The following is a 20,514-nucleotide window of genomic DNA, read 5'->3' as shown; positions in this document are numbered from 1 at the left end:
GCTAGTGATAAGAACTTTAAAAAGCATTTATTTCAGTGTAATAAGTGGCAAGTGATTCTTTAGTTTCTCGTGTGTACACTTCATGGCATATAAAGTCTGGGGGATTTTCTGGAACTCGTCTTGTGACTTTGGCTACGTCTCATATTTGGCATCAATTCAGCAACTGTGAGTTAATAAACTCATGTCCGCAGGGACGCAGCCATACAAGGTCCCCCAATGCACCCCCCTCTAAAATTTCCAATCAGAAAATAAAAGTAAATTTGGATTTTGTTATTTTTAATGCATCCAACTGATCAATTAGATTTTCTGTAAATATGATTTAGCAACATAAATGATGCTTAATGCCGGTTGCTGTTTGAAAACCTCTCAACACAGTCAGACACATTATTCTGATAAATAAATTGCCAGTCCCTTATCTATTTATTTATTTGGCCAGCTTAACAGTAGCCAAACCTTATTAAAAAAAGAAACGACTCAATGGTCTTTAAATATAAAACTACTGAAATCAACTTAAATATCTACACCGTGCGATTTTTTTTCATTCCCAGAAATATAACAGGGAACATGACCTCAGTGGTTTGGGGATTTGTCAGGAAACTGAAATAGGGAGTTATCAAGTACATTTTTCAAAGTAAAAGTACATTTAAAGACATAAACATCAGTGTATTTAAAATAAAAAAAGGATTAAAGGATATCAACCTGTCATGAGGTGAATGACCATAAATGGACGTGTATCTGTTGAGTAGACCGCACACCGATTCCCCAACTGTGTAATGATTGTCCGTTAAAACACATGATGTCATTCCTGTCTGAGGAAACAGATGCCTGTTGTGTCCTGTCTACGGCCTGAACCACGGCACTCTCCTGCCAGACAAAGCAGACTAGCAGAGGGCATACCAGTGGTTGTTGGAGAAGATTACAAAGAAAGAAAAGATGGCATCACGGCCTCACGAGCGAGCTGGCGCTCCAGTATTCTGGGAGCAGGCGACCATGCGGTGAAGGGTTATTGAGTTGTTCGAACTGCTCTACTGTCAAAACAATTTCCTCTACTTGTTAGAACTTCTCAGTGCCGCCGTCCCTTATCTGCAGGAAGTAGACACCCTTCATTTACCTCCCATGCTTCCCCCGGGGACAAATATTCAAATAGGGATATTGTATGCTTTGGGGTTGTTTACATTTGGACTGGAGTGTGCCTGCTGGGCTGCATATGGCTTCAAGATTAATTACCAGCTATACATGTTGAGGTTTACAAGACAGTCTGAGAGTTTAACAGCTGGAATATCAATCTAAAGTATATGAGGTGTTACATTTTACAAATTCCCTGCAAGAATCAAGTCACGTATATTTGAGTGTAACACAATGCTAGATACGTATACAGTGGCTTGCATAAGTATACACACCCAGGCTAAAGTTGATTCAAAAGAGGAATAAAAAATAATCTTTTGGAAATGGATCGTAAGGCTTTTAATTAACCACATTTAGAAAAATCCAACCTTTTAAGCACACAAATTTTCATTGTGAATGAATAATGTATCATAAATAAAGAAATGTTCTTCCTTATAATACAAGGGGCATACATACACACCCCCTATTTTAAATTCCCATAGAGGCAGGCACATTTTTATTATTAAAGGTCAGTTATTTCATCTATCAGGATACTATGCATCCTGATAAAGTTCCCTTGGCCTTTGGAATTAAAATACCCCCCCACAACCTCACATACCCTTCAGCATACATAGAGATTGGCATGGTTTTATTTCAGTTAGACTAATAGCTGGTTGGATTTGCATTGAGAGATGATCTCTAGGTATGGTGAAGAGTATGTGATGATGTGGGGGGGGGGGGGAGTATTATAATTTCAAAAGCCAAGGGAACTTTATCAGGATGCATAGTATCCTGATCCATGAAATAACTGGCCTTTAAAAAGACAGATCTGCCTGCCTCTATGGGAAATTAACACAGGGGTGTTAATACTTAATACTTAGTTTCCTAATTCTTTTGAGTAGGCATTAAGATCAATTTCCAACAGATTTTTTTTCTTCTTCTTTTTAATCAACTTTAGCCTGGGTGTGTGAACTAATGCCAGCCACTGTAGCATGTTTTACTGGTCGCATTAGAACCCATCGGTGCACTTACAATGGACTTTTAATCTTTATTTATTCAGGGAAGGGTAACTGTTTCTGTGTGCACTTTTGCAGCAACACCCTTCCACATACGTCACATTTACAACTGGGAGGGGCCCAATCCAACCACAGACCTTGAGGGCTTCCACTAGAGCGAGGTGGGGGGGGAAGTCAAATGCACCATATTTGTTTGGGAGGGGACACACTTTAACTTTTTCAATTTCTTAAAGGCTCTGAAAAACCTATTTTCCTTAGTAAGAGTGTTGTGGTCCAACGTGAAAACTTGTTTCTGCTGAAGTTAGGAGTTTTTTTTAAATTCATATTAGAGATATCCATGTTTATTTTTTGTCCTTTCCTTTTTACACTGGTTTATGGTGGCTCCTTTTGAAAAGGACTATACTATCTTTTTTTACTCCACACATTCTTCTTCTATGTCTAAATCCAGCACCTATATTGCCCACAATGCATCTCAACCGAGATCGATCCACCTCGAGTGGTTGTGGTTAGGATAGCCGATTGGTCAGGAGAAGGCACCTGAACATATCAGGTTATGATACCTGGGCGTATGATACCCGGCCTGTAGTAGATGGGGAATGGGATCGAAGGGCGGGTATTGCCTAGAAGTTGCGTGGGTTTCATAACAACGCGTCAGAGATTCAGCTGTGTTATGCTAGTAGTGGCTAATGTAGCCTCAAGCAGAGATGAGAGGCAGGCTACAGAGATCTGTAAACTCACTTCTTTCTAACTGCACACCTCCAAATGTATTTCATTTTATAAACTTGTATCCTTTAACCCCGTCCCATGCTGACTCAAATGACATCACTTGAGGCAATTTTTCAGATTTCAGTCCGCTCTCTGGAGCCACATAAGGCTTTATATACGTTTTTTTTTTTTTTACATATTGAGTAGCACCTGTAGTAGTCCTGTATACCAACTTTTAACGTGTAAAGTCTGTGGAGTTTCCCTTTAAAATTTGAAACCAAGTTTTTGTAGGCTTTCAAGTCAGATCCTGTGTTTGACCGCAGCCCTCACCCACTGTTGCATCATATTTCCAAAAGAGCAAAACTCTCCTTTTTAGAATGAGTCCTCACATTCTTTATCCCGTGTCGACAGAACGCTCCTTTTGGCCCCAGATGGTGTTTTTGGCTCAAGTTAGTTGGACCACAAACCTAAACACACGTACAACTCAATGGGATACCCTGGTTGTTCTGCAGAATCCCATACATGGTTTAGCTTAAACAGCAAAGGACAGCTATTTAAGAATTCCCCTCCCTACATGACTGGAATACCTCGGGATGTAGTCAGAGACCAGACAGGGTCCAATGCACCGGCTCTTCACATGACCTGTGTGCTTCACAAAGCAGGCTTAACTTTGTTTGCACCCGCTCTTCACGAGATATTCTGGGATTCTGCTGAATATTGTTATGTTGACGTCAACTTGCTGGACCGCATGAAATGACTCCAGTCGAAACTGTGCAGCCTGGCGTCTGCCACCAGAATAATTATACACATTTCAGTGGTTCATTAGAATGAGTTAATTGATGCGTCTAATAAGCCATAATTTGCAGTGTTGAGAGGAAAAGCCTCTTTTGTCAGCTGGCCAATTAGACCTCCTGTTGCTGCTCTATGGCTTGAATCTCTTTTAGTTTTTAGTGTGGTGTATTGGCTGTGTGTTTAATTGAATAAATGGAAAAAAGTCATGGGCAATTTTAAATATAAAAGGTAACAAATAAAAGCCTTTTTAACCGTGCTAGAGGCCTGGCTCTAGGGTGGATCCAACACTTTGGTCTCAACTGAAATAATTCAACTATCCGATGAATTGCCTTGATCAGACATCTATGGAGTCCACATTGACTTTGGTGTTCCCCTGACTTTGGTTGACATTTGTGGTTTTCAGTGAAGTGTCTGACCGACTGTTGGATGTATTGTCATTTCATTTGGTACAGATAGTCATTTAACTCTTTTTTCAGACTTTAGAAAACCTCCTCCAGAGCAACAGCCGGGTACTTTTTGGTACCATCTTGGTTAAGGCATAGATATACAACAGTTAGGTTCAAAGCTCCGAGTGAGCTGAGTCGATACTAGAAGGTGGAGTTAAAACTGCTGGTCTACATCCGCCGAATTTCACTCATTTAGCCTGGATAGCCGCTGTCTTGGGCTTCCTCTGTGTTGGCGTTCTAACCTCCGGTGGTTTTCTGAGGACTCTGGTTACCTGCTCCTCAGATCTCTGCAGGGTAACTCCAGACAGCTAGCTAGACTATCTGTCCAATCAGAGTTTTCTGTTGCACGACTAAAACTACTTTTGAACGTACAAGTGTTCCTCCAAAACAAGTTCCTTCCCAAGGCTGTTTTACAGCGGCACCGTTGCTCAGGTCCGGCGCTTAACGCCGCTCAAAACAAGTGTGATTGGTTTAAAGACATGCCAATAAACCAGAGCATGTTTTTCTCCCATCCCAGAATGCCATGTGGACTAGCCAGACCCTCCTCTGCAGCCCTGTGGAGGAAGGTCTAGCATTGCGAGACTAAAACACCGCAGACCAACGATTGGTCAGAGAGAACGCCACTAGCGACACGGGACATCCTGCACGATCCACGAGGTTTTAAATGGCCTCAATAGGTCAATAGTGACCACCATGTCTGTATTCACTTCCCACTACGTAGGCTACACTACTGTGCACACTTGATGAAGCGCAGACGTTCCTCTGTTAGGTTGCAGTTAAAGGATTCAATGAGTGGGCGTTAAAGATGACGTCACGGGTTACTTACTGTCATAGCATTTCCCACTAAGCACCACTGTGCCGGGCACCGCCTCACACAGCTGCTAGCACGGCTGGAGACTCTTGGTTCAGATTTATTTTGCAAGTCCATTTATAAGCTAATTAAATTATTTAAAGACACACTAATGAAAGGGAGTTATTAATTGACACACAACAATGAGCATTGCATAACCTTTAGCGCAATGGTTTAATTCAAATGTCAAAGTAATTAATCACTTTATTACTGATAAATGATGCTATGTTATTAGATGTAGCAACCCAAATATAAGATGAGCCCACCTTTACCAGCAGGACCATTTAAGTGATGAAAAACACAATGCATTAATTTGTTGAATTGACATAATAATGAGCATTGTAAAACCTTTAATGCAATAGTTTAATTCAAACTAATGAATCATTTCATTTATTTTTTAAATGACTGCCTGTTAGTTAGCTTATGAAAGAAAGTGTGTAATTAGTGTACCTCCTCCAGACTCCATTGCTAACAAGCTGCAGCTCTCTGGCTGCTCTCGGCTGCGTTTGGCTCGGCTCTGGGCTCGACTCTGATCCCAGCCACCAGGCTGCCGTAGACGTCCATGGTTGGGACCGGGCGGTGAGGTGGCAGTCTGCTCCCGCTCCGTGACATCACTATCCCAAACATTCACCCCTTGGAAGTTTGTCCATATATGGAAGAGTGCTCCACTTTCTCTCTGACTGCCGGGGCTATCCCATGTCGGCATCTTCTCTGCTCGTGTGTGTGTGTGTGTGTGTGTGTGAGTGAGAGCGAGAGAGAGAGAGAGAGAGAGAGAGAGAGAGAGAGAGAGAGAGAGAGAGAGAGAGAGAGAGAGGGAGGGAGAAAAGGAAGAGAGTCGGTTTACCTTACAAGGCAGACAGACCTGGCCTTCCCATGTTTACCGGAGCCTCACTCCGACTCGCCTTTCTTCTTTCTCTCTCTTCTGAATGAGTGGAGGTCTGTATGTGCAGTGAGAATACAGTTCAGCGTCTTACACAGTATTATACACAGGATGGGGGTGCTTAATAACAGCCTATAGAAATGTGTGAGGTACTCAAGTAGCCTACTGTATTTAAGCAGCCTTCACTTTTGAGGTACTTTACTAGAATAGTTCCATTATCTGCTCCATTCTGCTTCTACATTTGGCACAATGCATCATATTTGATGAGATAATCATATATAAAATCTTAATCTGCAGAGTATGTAACTATTGATCTTGGAGTAAAAGTAGCCTATTCCCCTCTACAATGCAGTATAACGTGGGAGTACGTGTTTTGAATAAGTGCGGATTGAAGTACTTGAGTTAGACATACTCTACAAGAAAGGTCCTGCATTCAAAAGCTTCCAGAAAAATGATAAGATATACTTAAAGTACTCCTTAAGCAGAATGGCACATTTCAAAGTCAGTATGTTATTGCATAATAATTATTGATGCATAATGTTGTTCATCACTCAGATGGTCCTGCTGGTAACGGTGGGCTTAGCTTATATTTGGGTAGCTAAATCTAAAATAATGTAGCATCATTTATCAGTTAATTATGTTTTGTATTAATCAAAATCTGCAAAGTAGTAACTTAATGGATAAAATATTAAGTACATTTGGTCAAGTAAAAAGTACAATATTTAGCTCAAAAATACAATGTGGTAGAAGTAGCATAAAGTGGAAATATTCAAAAAGTATGAGTATCTCAGAATTGTACATATTCAATGATACATTATTTTTCAGTTCAACTGCAGTTAGAAAACTCAGTGTTGTACGTAGGTGTTGTATTTTCTGAAACGATATTCCAATAATCTTTTCTGAAATCAGACATTCTAAATAATGAATACTTTACTGTTTATACTTGAAGTATAATCATTAAATTTTACTTGTAACTGACATTTTACATTCATGTATGGATGCTTTTACGTAACTCAATAGTCTGACAGTGTACTCAGTTAGCTTACTGCACTAACGTAGAGTTCTGAGGTACTTGTACGTGAGTACTTAATAGTTGTGAAACTTCACACTTGTAGCCTGCAGTACATTTCAGGTGAAAAGATTGTACTTTTTTTAATTTGTTTTACAGCTGTTAGTCTCAGTGGCGGTTTAGACCATTTCAAATGGAGGGGCCAGGCTGGGGCCACATGCTCTTTTATATATATACTGTGTATATATATATATATATATATATATATATATATATATATATATATATACACATACACACACACACACAGATATACATCGTATACACACACACATACACACACATATACATCATATGTAGTCACATTTTATATACTGTATATATATATATATAGAGAGAGAGAGAGAGAGAGAGAGAGAGAGAGAGAGAGAGAGAGAGAGAATCCCTCTTTGAGGATAAAGCTGGGGTTAAATATGTCTGAAAATATTGAAGGGGGGCGCGGTCGGGGCTTAATATTAAGGGGGCACCAGCCCCCCCTGCCCCCCCAGAACCGCCCCTGGTTAGGCTATTGTTACTTAAAAGATAATCTAAATCTGCAGTGACCAGTAAGCCCTGGTAAAGTTGTCACACTAGTAAAATCTTGTGTATGTATCTTGTGAAGTAAAAAGTAGACTATGTTTGAATCAAAAATGTAGTGGAGAAATAGACTAAAGTAAAAATTAAAAAAAAAAAAATAGTACAGGGCTAGAGTAACTAGCCTACCTAGTTACACTGCACCAGGGGGTAGGCCTAATGCTAATTTGGCCAAAGTAAAGGATCTAACCAGCTTACGTCTTAACCCACTGCTGAAAAATAACAAAAGTGCCTCGTCAGCTTTTGTTACAAGATATTTTTTTTGTGTTAGTTCTTGAAAAGTTCGATATGTAATGTCCCCGCCTGAAGTAACGCGTTACGTTATTCTCACTACAGTCTGAAGTAAATCCTCACAGTCAAACAGTCAGATCAACCTATGCAGCCAACCTCGGGTAGCCTAGAAAGCCACACAGACAGCCGAACCAGCCAATCGGCTTCAAGTAGGCGGGCCGTGTGCGCCCCGAGGCGTCCAATCAGATCCCTCGGTCGGTTATCGATTCAATTTGTCTGAAGCAAAGTTTTTGCGTCTGTCGCCCCTCGCTGCTAGACCTGCCTACCGCGGACGACTGCTGCTGGGCAACAACTAGAGCAGATAGAGAGAGAATAGAGGCAGAGTTGGAAGAAGAGAGAGAGAGAGAGAGAGAGCGAGAAAGAGAGAGAGAGAAGCCGGGGTGGACCGTTAATTTCATCCACACACCGTCTTGAATGCGGGGCGGAGAGTAGACCGAGCGAGCTGTAAAACATCCGAGGACCGGGGGACACCGCAGAGAGAAGCAGAGAGCGTCTAGGCTATAGCACAGCTTCATCCAGACATGCATAATATGGACGACTATGATGGAGAAATTGACTATATGCATCAGGAAGACGACTGGGACCGGGATCTCCTCCTGGATCCTGCATGGGAGAAGCAGCAGAGAAAGGTGAGTGACTTCCTTCTGCCTCCGGCGGAAAGGTGCGGAAGTTGTTGCGTGTGATGATAATAACCAGAATAGCCCAGCCTAATAATAATAATAATAATAATAATACCGCTGGTTAACGTAGTGTCACGCGGTAATTAGATTGCATTACTCGAGCAGTCCTGGCCAAGGCCAGCAGCTGGACTTTAATCACCTGCCTCGTTAGCGCTCTGGAGATCACCTGCGCGGCTTTCTCGGCTCCTTAAATACCAGGAGACTGGCTGTGCTCCCAAACTTTTCATCTCCCACACTCTAGCCCGTGTCCTGTATAGCGGTATGAAATCTCCTGCAGCAGGAGGGAAGGGGTAGAAGAATAGGAGGGGGGGGGGGGGGGGGGGGGGGGGGGGGGGGGTAGAAAAACAATTAAAAACGGGACAGGACGCCCACCTTCTATAGCGCAACAGATGTCAGCCATGCGCTTGACTGCTTATGGTGTGTGTGTGACTGGCCCCTCCTGTCATCTTGGCATATGATGCGACGTGGATTAGGCCATGCTGAACATCCCCCGGGGGGGATGGAGTGTGTGTTTGGGTGTGGGAGGTGGGGGCTGTAAACCCATGCACCTTAACTCATGTTTGCGTCTCATTAATTCAGCTGGGTGGCTAATTTACGCGCAGATTCTGCGCTTTCTCGGGGAAAGTCAATGTTGGATTTCTGTTTTGTGTTTCCTGTATTCAGTCCATAGTTTGGAATCTAGTTTATTCGTCTCTCACTTTCCTCAATAAATTAGGCTACTGCTTTATTCAACCCCCCCCCCCCCCTTCCTTGGCTGAATATGAGCTCCACAACCCGGCGCGCACTCCGTCCGTCTTTATATTAAAAGGCTGTCAGACATCCATATATTGTCTTTTAACGAGTCCCAATCACCTCCACGCGTCCACCAGCTGCTGAGTATGAATGGCCCGTTTCCAGAAGGGGGTGTTACTCTTTTCTTCCCTTGCTCCCCCATACTTTTCCTCCGCTTTGAAAAACGGGGAGGAAAAGCGCTGTGGAATCTGAGTGCGCGCTGCGGTTTGGGCTGGGCTTGCATGGGAGCAAGCGTGCCCAAAAATGGTAATAATCGGCCCCTCTCGCTGCCGCTGGAAAACTTTCCCCCTAGTTTCTTTCTTGCTCTGCAAGCTCTCAGCTTCTAGTTTCCTGGATTATGTCATCGGCAGGCTGCTACCGGTCGCAAGCGAATGAAAGGGAGGGGAGGGCAGGGCGGACGACAAGGATGGTATGCATGGCTGATGTCAGGTGTGGACATTGGACAGGGCTGGACATCCTCTCGCGCTGCTACTTCTTTAGAGCCTTAAACAGTAACCCCTACCAGTATGCACATCCCCCTCCGGCCTGGATCACAGGCTTCCATCCTGGGGAAATACTTTCCTACGATGACCCTCCTTGATCTAAAAAAAATCAAGATCCAAGAGAGCGAGGATGTTTTATTCATCGCTTCCTCTCCACAGAGAGCAGCAGTGATGGTGATGGTGATGGTTAGGTGGAGTTTGGAGTAGATGAACACAATCACAGGCTGAGAGGGAGGACTGCAGCCCCCCTGGCAAGCATCCACCTCTGCCCTCAGAGCCCCTCAGAGCCAGTGTGTACACACACACACACATCCATATGCATATCTATATGCACATGTGCACACAAACACAATGTTCCCTCCAAGCATCGGCAGTCGGCTTTGCTGCTCATTAAGAGAGAAGCCTTTCATGTTTGCTGATTGTTTCCCTTCAAGAAAGCCCCTGTCATGATGATTGAGCTGTGTAGTATTTAGCTGTGTCGTGTTTAAATGAGTCCACCAGCGTGTTGGAGGGGCTTCCTTAGCCTTCAAGATGGGTGTTGGTTTGTTCAGTGCTGGGAAACTTCCCAGCTGTGCTCCCCTGTGTGTTGCTTTGCTTCTCCATGGCCTTCAGACATTCAGCGTTTGTTAGTGACGGCAAACATCGGACCACCAGAGTGATCTGGTTTGGATCCCCAACAGTAAACTAGGCTTGAATACTTAAAAAGCAGATGAGAAGTATAGATTGTGCAATGAGGACTTTTAGTTGGGCTCCATGAGTGTTTCAACTGTTTTGTGTCCGAGGCAAGTCTTAACCTGACCCCCAGGAATAAAGGCGCTGCTATCCTCTTATCTTGGAATCTTACTGTCTTTGCAGAGCCAGGTGTCTCAGGTACACTGAGCCAGATGTTCTCTTTAAAGAGGCAGCTCCCGCATATTTCCACCTTTGACACGGGACTTTGCTTATGTATTTGTCCACAAACAAGCACACGCACCTCACATCTTTTTTTCAGTCTCCAGCATTTTCTTTCTGTTTTTATAGCTGGGAGTGGCGTTCAGGTGTTAACTGCTGGAGCTAATGGGTCCAGGTTTGTCCTTATAAGGAGACAGGCCCTGCCTGTAAACCTCCAACCTCCCACTTCCCACTTCCCACACCCAGTGGTGGAATGTAACTAAGTACATTTATTCAAGTACACATTTGAGATACTTGTACTTTTCTTGAGTCTTTTTTTTGTTGTCACTGCCACTTTTTTTTACATCTACACATTTCAGAGAACAATATTGTACTTTTTACTTGCCCATTAAAACACAGTTTAAGTAAAATGTACTTATATATGTATGTTATTGACAGATGTTATGTTACAGCATTTGTGCGTCCACACAGCTGGGTCAGTTCTATTGTCTTTTACCTGCTTCACTTTGTCCAAAAAACGCTTTGTCTCCCTCTGTGACTTTGAGGCTCAAATTAATCGTTTCTTTTTTTTGTGATCAATACTTAATTGGTATTTATCACATGATATTAGGTGAGGTTACAAGTTGATGGACTGCCAATAAAGTATATCCATAAATGTATGATCAATATAAAAATAGTCATCAACTAAATGAAAAAACGAAACAAAACAAAATTAATTTGATGGAAGAAAACCAAAAAAAAAGAAAACTGCCTCGCCCTCCCGTCCCCCTAACCCCTCCCTTTGGACCTGGGGGACGCTGAAAGCAATTACAAGAAGGATCTAAATGCAGTGATAGCTTGTTCCCAGCGTGATGTTTGTTATGACGCTGATAAACCATCTCTGTATATTGATCAGGTCTGACAGACATGGACCATACCTCTCTGATAAGTGAAGAAACCAAGCTAAATTATGAAATATTAGATTCATTTTCTTTTTTTGGAGACCAATCAAGACCTGGCTGTTTTTAGGCAGACGAGGGGATTGGTCAATACGTTTCTAGGAATCATGATGCAATGAGTCCTCGTTGCAGGCCAGGGAGGCTGTGCAGGATCTCGTCTCTTAGTGGGCCAGACGTGCATGTAGCTCCCACCAAGCCAGTCAGCGCTCCCTTCTAGGGCAAGAAATGTTGACTCAATATTCTTATTGCAATTTCATGTTGTGGAGTATTATTTCTCAATATATATCGTCATTGAAATCTATTGAAAGTGTTGCAACAAGTATGCAATGTTTAGTGAGTGCATGTTTTGACAGTGTAAGTGAACAAATTGAAAGAGACAAACCGGAACAAATCAGAGAAGCAAAAGTTATCTTTATTTATATATTTTATGCTGTCCAACCAGTAAAAGATATCCTGCTCTGTAGACATGGTCCTTATTTATATATTTTATGCTGTCCAACCAGTAAAAGATGTCCTGCTCTGTAGACATGGTCCTTATTTATATATTTTATACTGTCCAACCAGTAAAAGATGTCCTGTTCTGTAGACATGGTCCTTATTTATATATTTTATGCTGTCCAACCAGTAAAAGATGTCCTGTTCTGTAGACATGGTCCTTATTTATATATTTTATACTGTCCAACCAGTAAAAGATGTCCTGCTCTGTAGACATGGTCCTTATAATTATTCATGTTGTTCCAATATGACTCTCACTTGAAAGGAACCCTGTGTTGTATTAAAACTAATTTAATTTAGGAATCTAGTTTGATGCGTTTTCCCATAGCGTTTGTAATTTTACACATGTTTCGCAATATTCATAATTGATATTGCAATATCACATATTGCCAATATTGTGCAACCCTAGCTCCCTTGGGCACCCAGCCGAGCACCCTGACCTACATCCACAGTTGCTGACATTTCACTGCTCCTGGAACAAAATAACACTTAATGTAACTGCATTAAGATTAATATTCAAATACTGTGTTTCAGTTGAATTACATTATCTGACAATGTTCAGGAATGTGACTCAACGCATGTGACGCTACAATATTATTAAAGAGCTGAACTACCTTATAGGATAGGTAATGTCAGCTCACAAATGCTTCCTGTCATCAGATTCCACTGTTCCCATGATGCACCTTGCGCAGCCCTCTGAACAAAAGAAGAAGAGCGTGGCAGACTGGCGTTAACAAAGCAGGGAATGTGGAAAGAGTAAATTCTCTCTCTCTCTCTCTCTCTCTAAAATCGCTCTCCATTTCAAATTGCTTTATTGGCAAGAATGTCAGAAATAACAATATTGCCAAAGCATCAAGGATAATAAGGTGAGAAGAAATACATACCTACAATTCGTTGAGTAAACTATAAAATATATACTGTACATTTAAGATAAAAAAATCTACAGTAAAATCTCTAGTGTCAAATGTAAGAAAGAAAACAAAGACAGAAGCAAACAAACGAGAAAATGTGGAAAGCCCCATGATGTCAAGGACTAGATGAGAAGGCAGAGTAGACTGGGGGGGGGGGGGGGGGGGGGGGGGGGGGGGGGGGGGGTGAACTCCAGATATTGCGTGTTGTTGTGCTGGTTGTCTCTCAGGCTGGGACGTGCGCTCACATGTCTCGCTGCTTCCACAGCGCTGTTTTCTCCAAGTAGCTGTGGCACTTTTGCCTGGTCAGAGAGCGGATCAGACTCCGGGAGTGGACAGTTCACTCGGGTGAAGAGTTCTGAGGCCAGCGTGACTGTTGCTCTGTCTCCACCTGTCTCTGGGGACGGAGCCAGGTGTGTCCACTCCGCCTGGACCTGCTCAGTCTGTCGCAGTCTGTGCTCACGTATGGCGCTCAAGTTATGTGCTGAAATGATGCTTCTCTGAGCCCCCCCTCCCCCCATTCAATAAAGTGTTGCTGTGTCGTGGGATGTTTTCCATCCCGCAGCCTGACCCTGAGTCATTATCACACAACTCCGTGGTGCTTGCGAGATATTTTCAGCCGGTGAATTATCTTTTGCATGATTTTAGGAAGTTTTTGCATCTGCAGGTTGTCAGTTCAGATCCCCTTTGGAAAGTTGAGAAAAGCTTTTAATGCTTGTTCTTCCCTCAAATAAACCCCCCAAAAATAGTTCTGTTCAACACTAACTGTTCTTAACTAAATGGAGGAGTAGGAAAACAAATATGGACTGAGATAGTAGGTTATCGGAGCCTATAAAGTGCCCTTGAGCAGCACAGTACACCCCCCCCACTCGCACAGATAAAACTGCTCTTTGCCCTACAAAAGCCTATATTTCACATCATATCTTAAAAAGGACCCACCACTCTTCCATACATGAAATAGTTTTGAAAAATAAAGTCTTATTTGCTTCCATGCCAAGAGTAGTAAGTAGTAAGTCTATCTCCTCAGCAAGAGACATGTCAAACTATTCCTTTAGAGAGGTGAGAACGGGACGCAGTCTTGTGTCTCAGATGTGTCCTCCGTCTGATTTGTAGATGACTCGTAGGAAATGAGCGGCCTTTGGGGGGGCTGCTGTTCTCTGAAAGAGTAAGAAGTGAGAGACATTGGAAGGTCTCCTAATAGAAGTCGGCTGTGTACTCTCGGGTTCTGATCTCGCTGCCGTGGTTAACACAGTCGGGCCGTAAATCCCAACAGGAGCTCCCCGAAGGCCCCGCCCCGGTCACGCTGCCAGGGCCCTGTCTCGTTGGTCCTGATTGATGGGGTCACAAGCTGACCCCCCCCCATGCAGCTGAGAAGGCCCAGAAGCTTCCAAGCATCCACTCGTCCTATCGCAGGAAGCGTTGCGCGTGTGCTCATAGTTCAGCACGATGACAGGTGGAGTCCAACTTTCTTTAATTCAGGAATAATTTAATTTAATTTGTCCACTAAAGAAGCAGACTGTCTTCTCTTAAACCAGTATCACGTCGGTAAGTCCACTGTTATGGACTTACCCTAGTTAATTTCAGGTGTGTTTTTACTTCTTTGAGTTTGCGCTTGTTTTTGAAGTTCCATTTGTCTGTAATCATCTCTCGTTCAGCCATAGTAACCAAATTCTCCCAACCCAAGCAGAGAGATCGGGTTGCTGACTCAACTCTACCGCGTTTTCCTCGCGCCAAATGACTCGAACCTGAGACGGGCTCACACTCCTACCCACTTCTCTCCTCGTCGCCCCTCCCTTTTTCTTCTCCTCCGTCACTAATTGGCTCAGGGTTCGATTGAGCACGTTTCATGATTAAGCGTCTTTTAAACATCTTGTTATGTGGCGCTCTCGAGAAGCTCTCAGTTAGGAGGAAACCATGTACTCTTTGCGGCCCCGGCTCGATGGATGGCGTGTCAGACGATACGGACCTGTATCTGTTGACTCTTCTCGTAACCCGGCGCCACGTCCCCGGTGAGGTGCAGCGGGGCTCTGGTTGGAGAGCTGGTGGCAGTGTCACCGGGACAGCTCACACAGATTGGTCCTTTTTTGAGACATGTCTTCTTACAAGTGGCTGAAACACGGTCCTCATTCCGCCTGACTTTGCCAATCCCCTGACTTTTCCCTTCAGCTCCACAATGAGGTTCACATTTGTGGTTTTGAGGGAATTATCTCAACAACTACTGTATGCCTTTCCATGAAATTTGGTGCAGCCATGCACGTCCCCCTCTCCGGGTGAAGTGTAAGACGTTTTAGAATGAATGACATTCGGATTCCCAACAGCCTCTGCTATACCTTTCAGTGTTAATAGGAAAATAATAAAATGTTAAATAGTGAACATGTATCAGTGTGTTGGCCTTGGCTTGCATTTAGCTAAAAGTACCCTCACGTAGCCACCATGGCCGGAGGAAAAAATGAATAAAATAGCATTTGAAACAATCATGGTGATGCAAAAGGGATCAGACAGTGGAAACTATCAAGCCTCATCCCAGACTTACCAACATTTATGGAATTGGTTGTTATCTTGCATCTGGAGAATGTCTCCCTTCCTAAGGCCACCTACAGGTTGTTTTCCAGCGTTCCAGTGTTGTTCTCTTTGAATATCGGTGTCCTGTATCTCCTCTGTGTCTTGCGGTACATTTCTTTTTGGTTTAAAAAAATTCCCGTTTCTGTGCCAATGATTAGGAAAGCAGATGCCAGCTCAACATGTCTGAAGAAAGGAACTCATCCTTTCTCGGGCTGGAATTCATTGTCATGCTTAAGTTTCACTTCTTGTGCCTGAACAGTTTCTCCTTGTATTTGTTTCAGGAAGGTGAACGTTCCTCATCAAGCCTTTTACAAAGCAACTTGTTTTTCTTTTTTTTTTCTTTTTTGAATTCACTGTTTGAAAAGTCAAATGTGAGCAATTACCCTTATCAGAACTGCTTCCCAGTGCCAGGGCCCTGATGCAAATTCTTGCATGGCTTATTTTCTCATGCCCGTGCTCCAAATTTAGAAACGTGTAGAGAAATGGGCTCCGAGCTCTCGGCTCTAGGTCATTAAACAGTTCCAAGGCTAATTGTGCAATGACTTTTAACAGCTCTTGCAGGAGTTTGGATACATTTGCTTTGCGTCGTAGTTTCATAATGGACAATCCATCCTGCACAGACTGGAGTGTTTTTATTCGCAGCTCGGTGGCAGATTTAAGACCCCAGACGGGGAGGATTTTTTATTTTTTTTGGATTCCACATCCAACATGGGATTTGGGGTCAAGGTGCATTTCCTGTGGAGCAAAGAGTGCAGAGCAAAAAAAAAAAAAAACTGCTCAATGCTTGAACATGTCTGGAACCACTACACACTTATGGTCACATGTCTTCAATAGCATTAGGACCCAGAGGGGGTTTATAGGCGCTCAGTCCACATGTTTCCAAGGAATGTTCCTGTACCACATGGGAAGCATGTTGCCGGGTCTTTTCCCTCCGCTAATGCTATTAATCAAACTGCACGCATTCTCAAGTACATGTGCTCCCTTTGAAGCAGACGGGGGCTCGTACCGCGCTCGGAGAGTCCATGAACGTGTGAGTGTGTTAGCCACAAGCCCCCCTCACAGGAACAGCTGCGCTGCGTCTCATGGAAGAGTGACAGCAGCTTTAAGTAAAAAGATACTGTGGTAAAAGCAGGCAGCGGATACACCTTTCCATTCAGTAACCTGTAGGTGGAGCTCCGGGAGGGGGGGTGGAAGAAGAGGTTCAGACAGAAGAGCTTTTAGGTCCCTGCACAGAGAGAGCGTGTTCAGGGGGCCAGTCTTTGTCACATTGTCAACCTGGAGTCAATAATTTATCATCACTCGGATATCCAATGACCCTTTACTGCTTCACGGGGTTTCCCTCCTGCAGCATATACTCGCTCGGACACTAACAGCGTTTGGATAGTTACTTTAATACATGTTTTCATTTACCCTTACATATTGGAAGTAACTGCATCACTTCACTTATTACTCAACAGACAAGTAAGGTGTCCACACGTTCCACATCTGGATTTCAAGTCAAACTTTTGGTAATTTTGCTTCCTGGTGGAGAGTTCAATGTTACATATAAGGCCAGAACCAGCAGCTGCTTAGCATAGCTTAGCTTAGCTTAGTGTAGCTTAGCATAAAGACTTTCCTTTCAACATATGAGGAAATAGAAACCAAGATATCACATTTTAACAAGAACTAAGTGTGTTCATCCAAGTAATGGGGCATTACTTGGATGAGCAAATGTAAAAATAACCGGCGATTAACCCTTATGTTGAGAGGAGGGAAGGCTTTAACTGAAAGTGGTAACCTGTAAGATCAAAGTTGCAAAGAGACCTTCAAGGTCATTTTACTGTCAAGCGTGTGTTCTTGATAAAGTTAGATTTTTTATTTATTTATTTTTTTCATGGCGACTCCCCAGCTCTTCTCCTGCTGTTAATCCAAAATCCGCCGGAAACTTATTAACGCGTCACTTCCCATGCGACGCAGGATTCTTTTCCCCTGATAAGCTAACTCTGGGAGTGTAGAACTGCGAGAGCTTTAACGACACCAAACATGAAGATGTGGGAAACCAGGAAAAGTAGTATGTGTTTCTTATGCAATTTATGGTTCCTCTCTCATTAATTTGTCTCACCTTTTTATTGTCTTTCTTTTTGCTCTCTCTCTCTCTCTCTCCCCCATCCCCTCCCCCCCCATCTGTGCAATGTGACTGAGTGGGTGGCGTTGCATGTAAGGAAAAATGAAGTTAAAATCCCCCCCCCCAGCCTTATCAGGAAGCCGGTCTTCCACTGTGCACAGCGTGGTGCGTCACTATTATTTGCTCTTTGTGTAATAAATGGCAGGATGTTTCTTAGTGTTTTATTTACATTGCAGGCAATTAAGTCCAATTCAGAGGGAGTGAAATTCAGTGCAGTGAATCAGCCTTCCTTGGTGGCCAACGGTACAGGCAAGGAGGGAGTAATACAGGCAACGAGTACAGGCCCCAGTGCAAAGAAAGAAAGGAGATAAAGTGATAATGTTGGAAATGAATCAATCTATCAGTCTGTGTTAGAGTCCTTGGGAAGAGAGTGTTCTGATGGAGGCCAGAGGCCATTTGTTCTGCACTCTTCCACTTTTTCTAAAGTGGGGACAAGTATTGAATGTCAGAATTTCAATCAGTGGCTGCTATTGATCGTCTGCTCCACCGGCGCTCACGATCAGTCGGAGTTTGACTCACTGCAGACAAGTTGTATTAAGTGCCGATGACTGACTGACCGCTCTTTGTGGTACAGGCTGCACAATGAGGTACCGCAGCAGCAACAAGAACGGACCGACCCTTCTCTTCCCCGCGTTACTTTCCCCTCTTTGTTCCCCCGCTGCAGGATTAGTCCACACGCTCCGGACGTCACTTGATTTGCAACAGTAAACAGCGGCCGCTCTGAAGGGCCTACGACACGGCATATCTCATTACAAGTTGTAACAGACACCCCCCCTTCGGTCTGGAACAGCCCCACCCCTGCTAACCCATTACAAGGAGAGAGGTGGCCTGCAGCTTGCCGGTGCAGAGTGGAGAGCCCTTGTTGGAGTGGCGAGGGCAGACGAGTGGTTGGAGCTGTGTGAAACACTGGCAGCTGCTGGAGCTGGACTCTGTATGGACACAGACGGGGGGGGGGAGACAGCAGCAGCAGTCCCAGCCGCTCATTTGGAGCTGCAGGGTCACTTAAAAAGGCTGAGATGAGCTTTACAGAGAAGGCACGTGTGTGTGCGCATGTCCTCATCAACTGATCTCAAGTCTGGGTTTCTGTACCGTTACATGGCAGAGTACCCAAACCGTTTTGGGCACCAGCTAAGCCGAATAAATGTTATAAAGGACTTTTCTCTGATCTCTAACTATAACTATATAAGACAACCAGTACAGCCGTGGTGATCTGATCAATCTCATGATCATCCTTGCTTTAAAAAATAAAAAATTCTTTTGTAGAAATCTTTGTTGGATGCAGCAATGTTGATAGGAGACATCATCCCCATGCCTTATACCACCTCCATAGCTCTGATTGGTCCACTGTGTCTCAGACACCGAACCTGTGTGACCTGCGTATTAAATCGGAGCGCCAGCCATCGATCCAGAGGACTTAAACGGGCTAGTTTGGACATGTGTTGTGAACTTTGGCCAGTGGTGTTAGAACATAGAACTTATGTTGTGACTTTCAAGTCCATGTGTCAGCTTTTTTTCTATTCAGGTGTTTTGATAAGTTGAATTTGGACATCAGTTCCATTGCATATGGGATTTTTTTGGGAATTTCCAACACCATGACAACTCTCTAAAGTAGAATCAAATATTGCGATGTTTTAGCATTGTTTTGGTGGAACGTGTGTACGTTCAAAAGTAGTTTTAGTCTAGCTAGCTGTCTGGATTTACCCTGCAGAGATGTGAGGAACAGGTAACCATAGTCCTCAGAAATCCACGGGAGGTTAGAACGCCAACACAAAGGAAGAGGAAGATGATCAACATCCGGCAGAAATTTAGGACATCCGGCGGAATTTCCGGCGGCACCGGAGCAATCCCGGAAAAAAACTCGTCGTTGTAGACTCTTGTGACTAGCGTGAGTTCCCCTCTCTGAATGGAAGTTTCATGTCGAGGTCAGAGGAAAACAAGTGGCCTCTGGAGCTCAGCTCAACCAATCACAGTAACTTGTGATCAAGGTTTCAGTTCATATATTACCTTTTGGTGCTTATCGCTCCTGAGACCAGTTTTAGTGGGGGGGATTGTTTTTGTTTTTTGCTGAATTGAAAATTTGACCACTTCTCTCTTTGACTCACATGTGGAACTGATAATCAGGAAGCTTCATTATTGTTTGTTTGGATCTCACGCATTAACAACCCTGAGGCCAAAGCAAGCGCGCACACACACACACACACACACACACACACACACACACTCACACAGGGCAGCTGTGGCTCAGTGGTTGCCTGCCAAGTAGACGGTTGGTTCAATCCCTGGCCCTGTAGTCCCATGTCGAAGTGTCCTTGGGCAGGACATTGAACGATGAGTCCAGCAACCCCGACTAGAAGAGCACAATAAAAATACAGTACATTTACAATACATGTTCAAGCAAAGAAGTTCAGGTAAAACGTGGAATAATGTAGCGTTTTTGTAACCTTACATACAAATGTCACAAGATCGTACCGTTCATTTTGAACAATGGTGGACTGTGCGAAGTACATTTACTCAAGTACTTTCTTACATACAATTTTGAGGAACGTTTAGCTGCTCTACTTGAGTATTTCCATTTTATGCTTGATACTTTTACTCAACAACTAGGAAGCCAGTATTGAGAGTTTCACTCCACTACATTTGTTTGACAGCTTGAGTTATTTTGCATTTTGATGATGAGATTATTATTTTGGATTCATGTACCAGGCGGTAAATAAAGAATATGAAAATCAACTGCACCTCCACCAGCTGCAACATTCAAGTGATGAACACATCTTTGCATCATTAAATATAATCCAGACATATTCTACATTATTCTGAAATAGGTCATTCTGTGTAATTAGTACTTTCGGTACTTTAAATATATTTTGATGTTAATA

General features: G+C 43.4%; 1 protein-coding gene across 3 annotated transcripts in view; it reads left to right on the top strand.

Moving 5' to 3' along the window:
• The first annotated feature begins 7,936 nt into the window (after positions 1-7,936).
• actn1 (actinin, alpha 1) overlaps positions 7,937-20,514 on the top strand; it is a 61,793-nt gene continuing 49,215 nt past the window's right edge. For all 3 annotated transcript variants that reach the window (XM_034857581.1, XM_034857580.1, XM_034857582.1), the window contains exon 1: positions 7,937-8,355. In XM_034857581.1, coding sequence (XP_034713472.1) covers positions 8,248-8,355 — 108 coding nt within the window. In that variant the 5' untranslated portion in view covers positions 7,937-8,247. The remainder of the gene's footprint in view (positions 8,356-20,514) is intronic.

This window comes from Etheostoma cragini, chromosome 20 (genome assembly GCF_013103735.1).
Source record: "Etheostoma cragini isolate CJK2018 chromosome 20, CSU_Ecrag_1.0, whole genome shotgun sequence".
Lineage (NCBI taxonomy): Eukaryota > Metazoa > Chordata > Actinopteri > Perciformes > Percidae > Etheostoma > Etheostoma cragini.
This window is presented reverse-complemented; position numbering and strand designations above follow the sequence as displayed.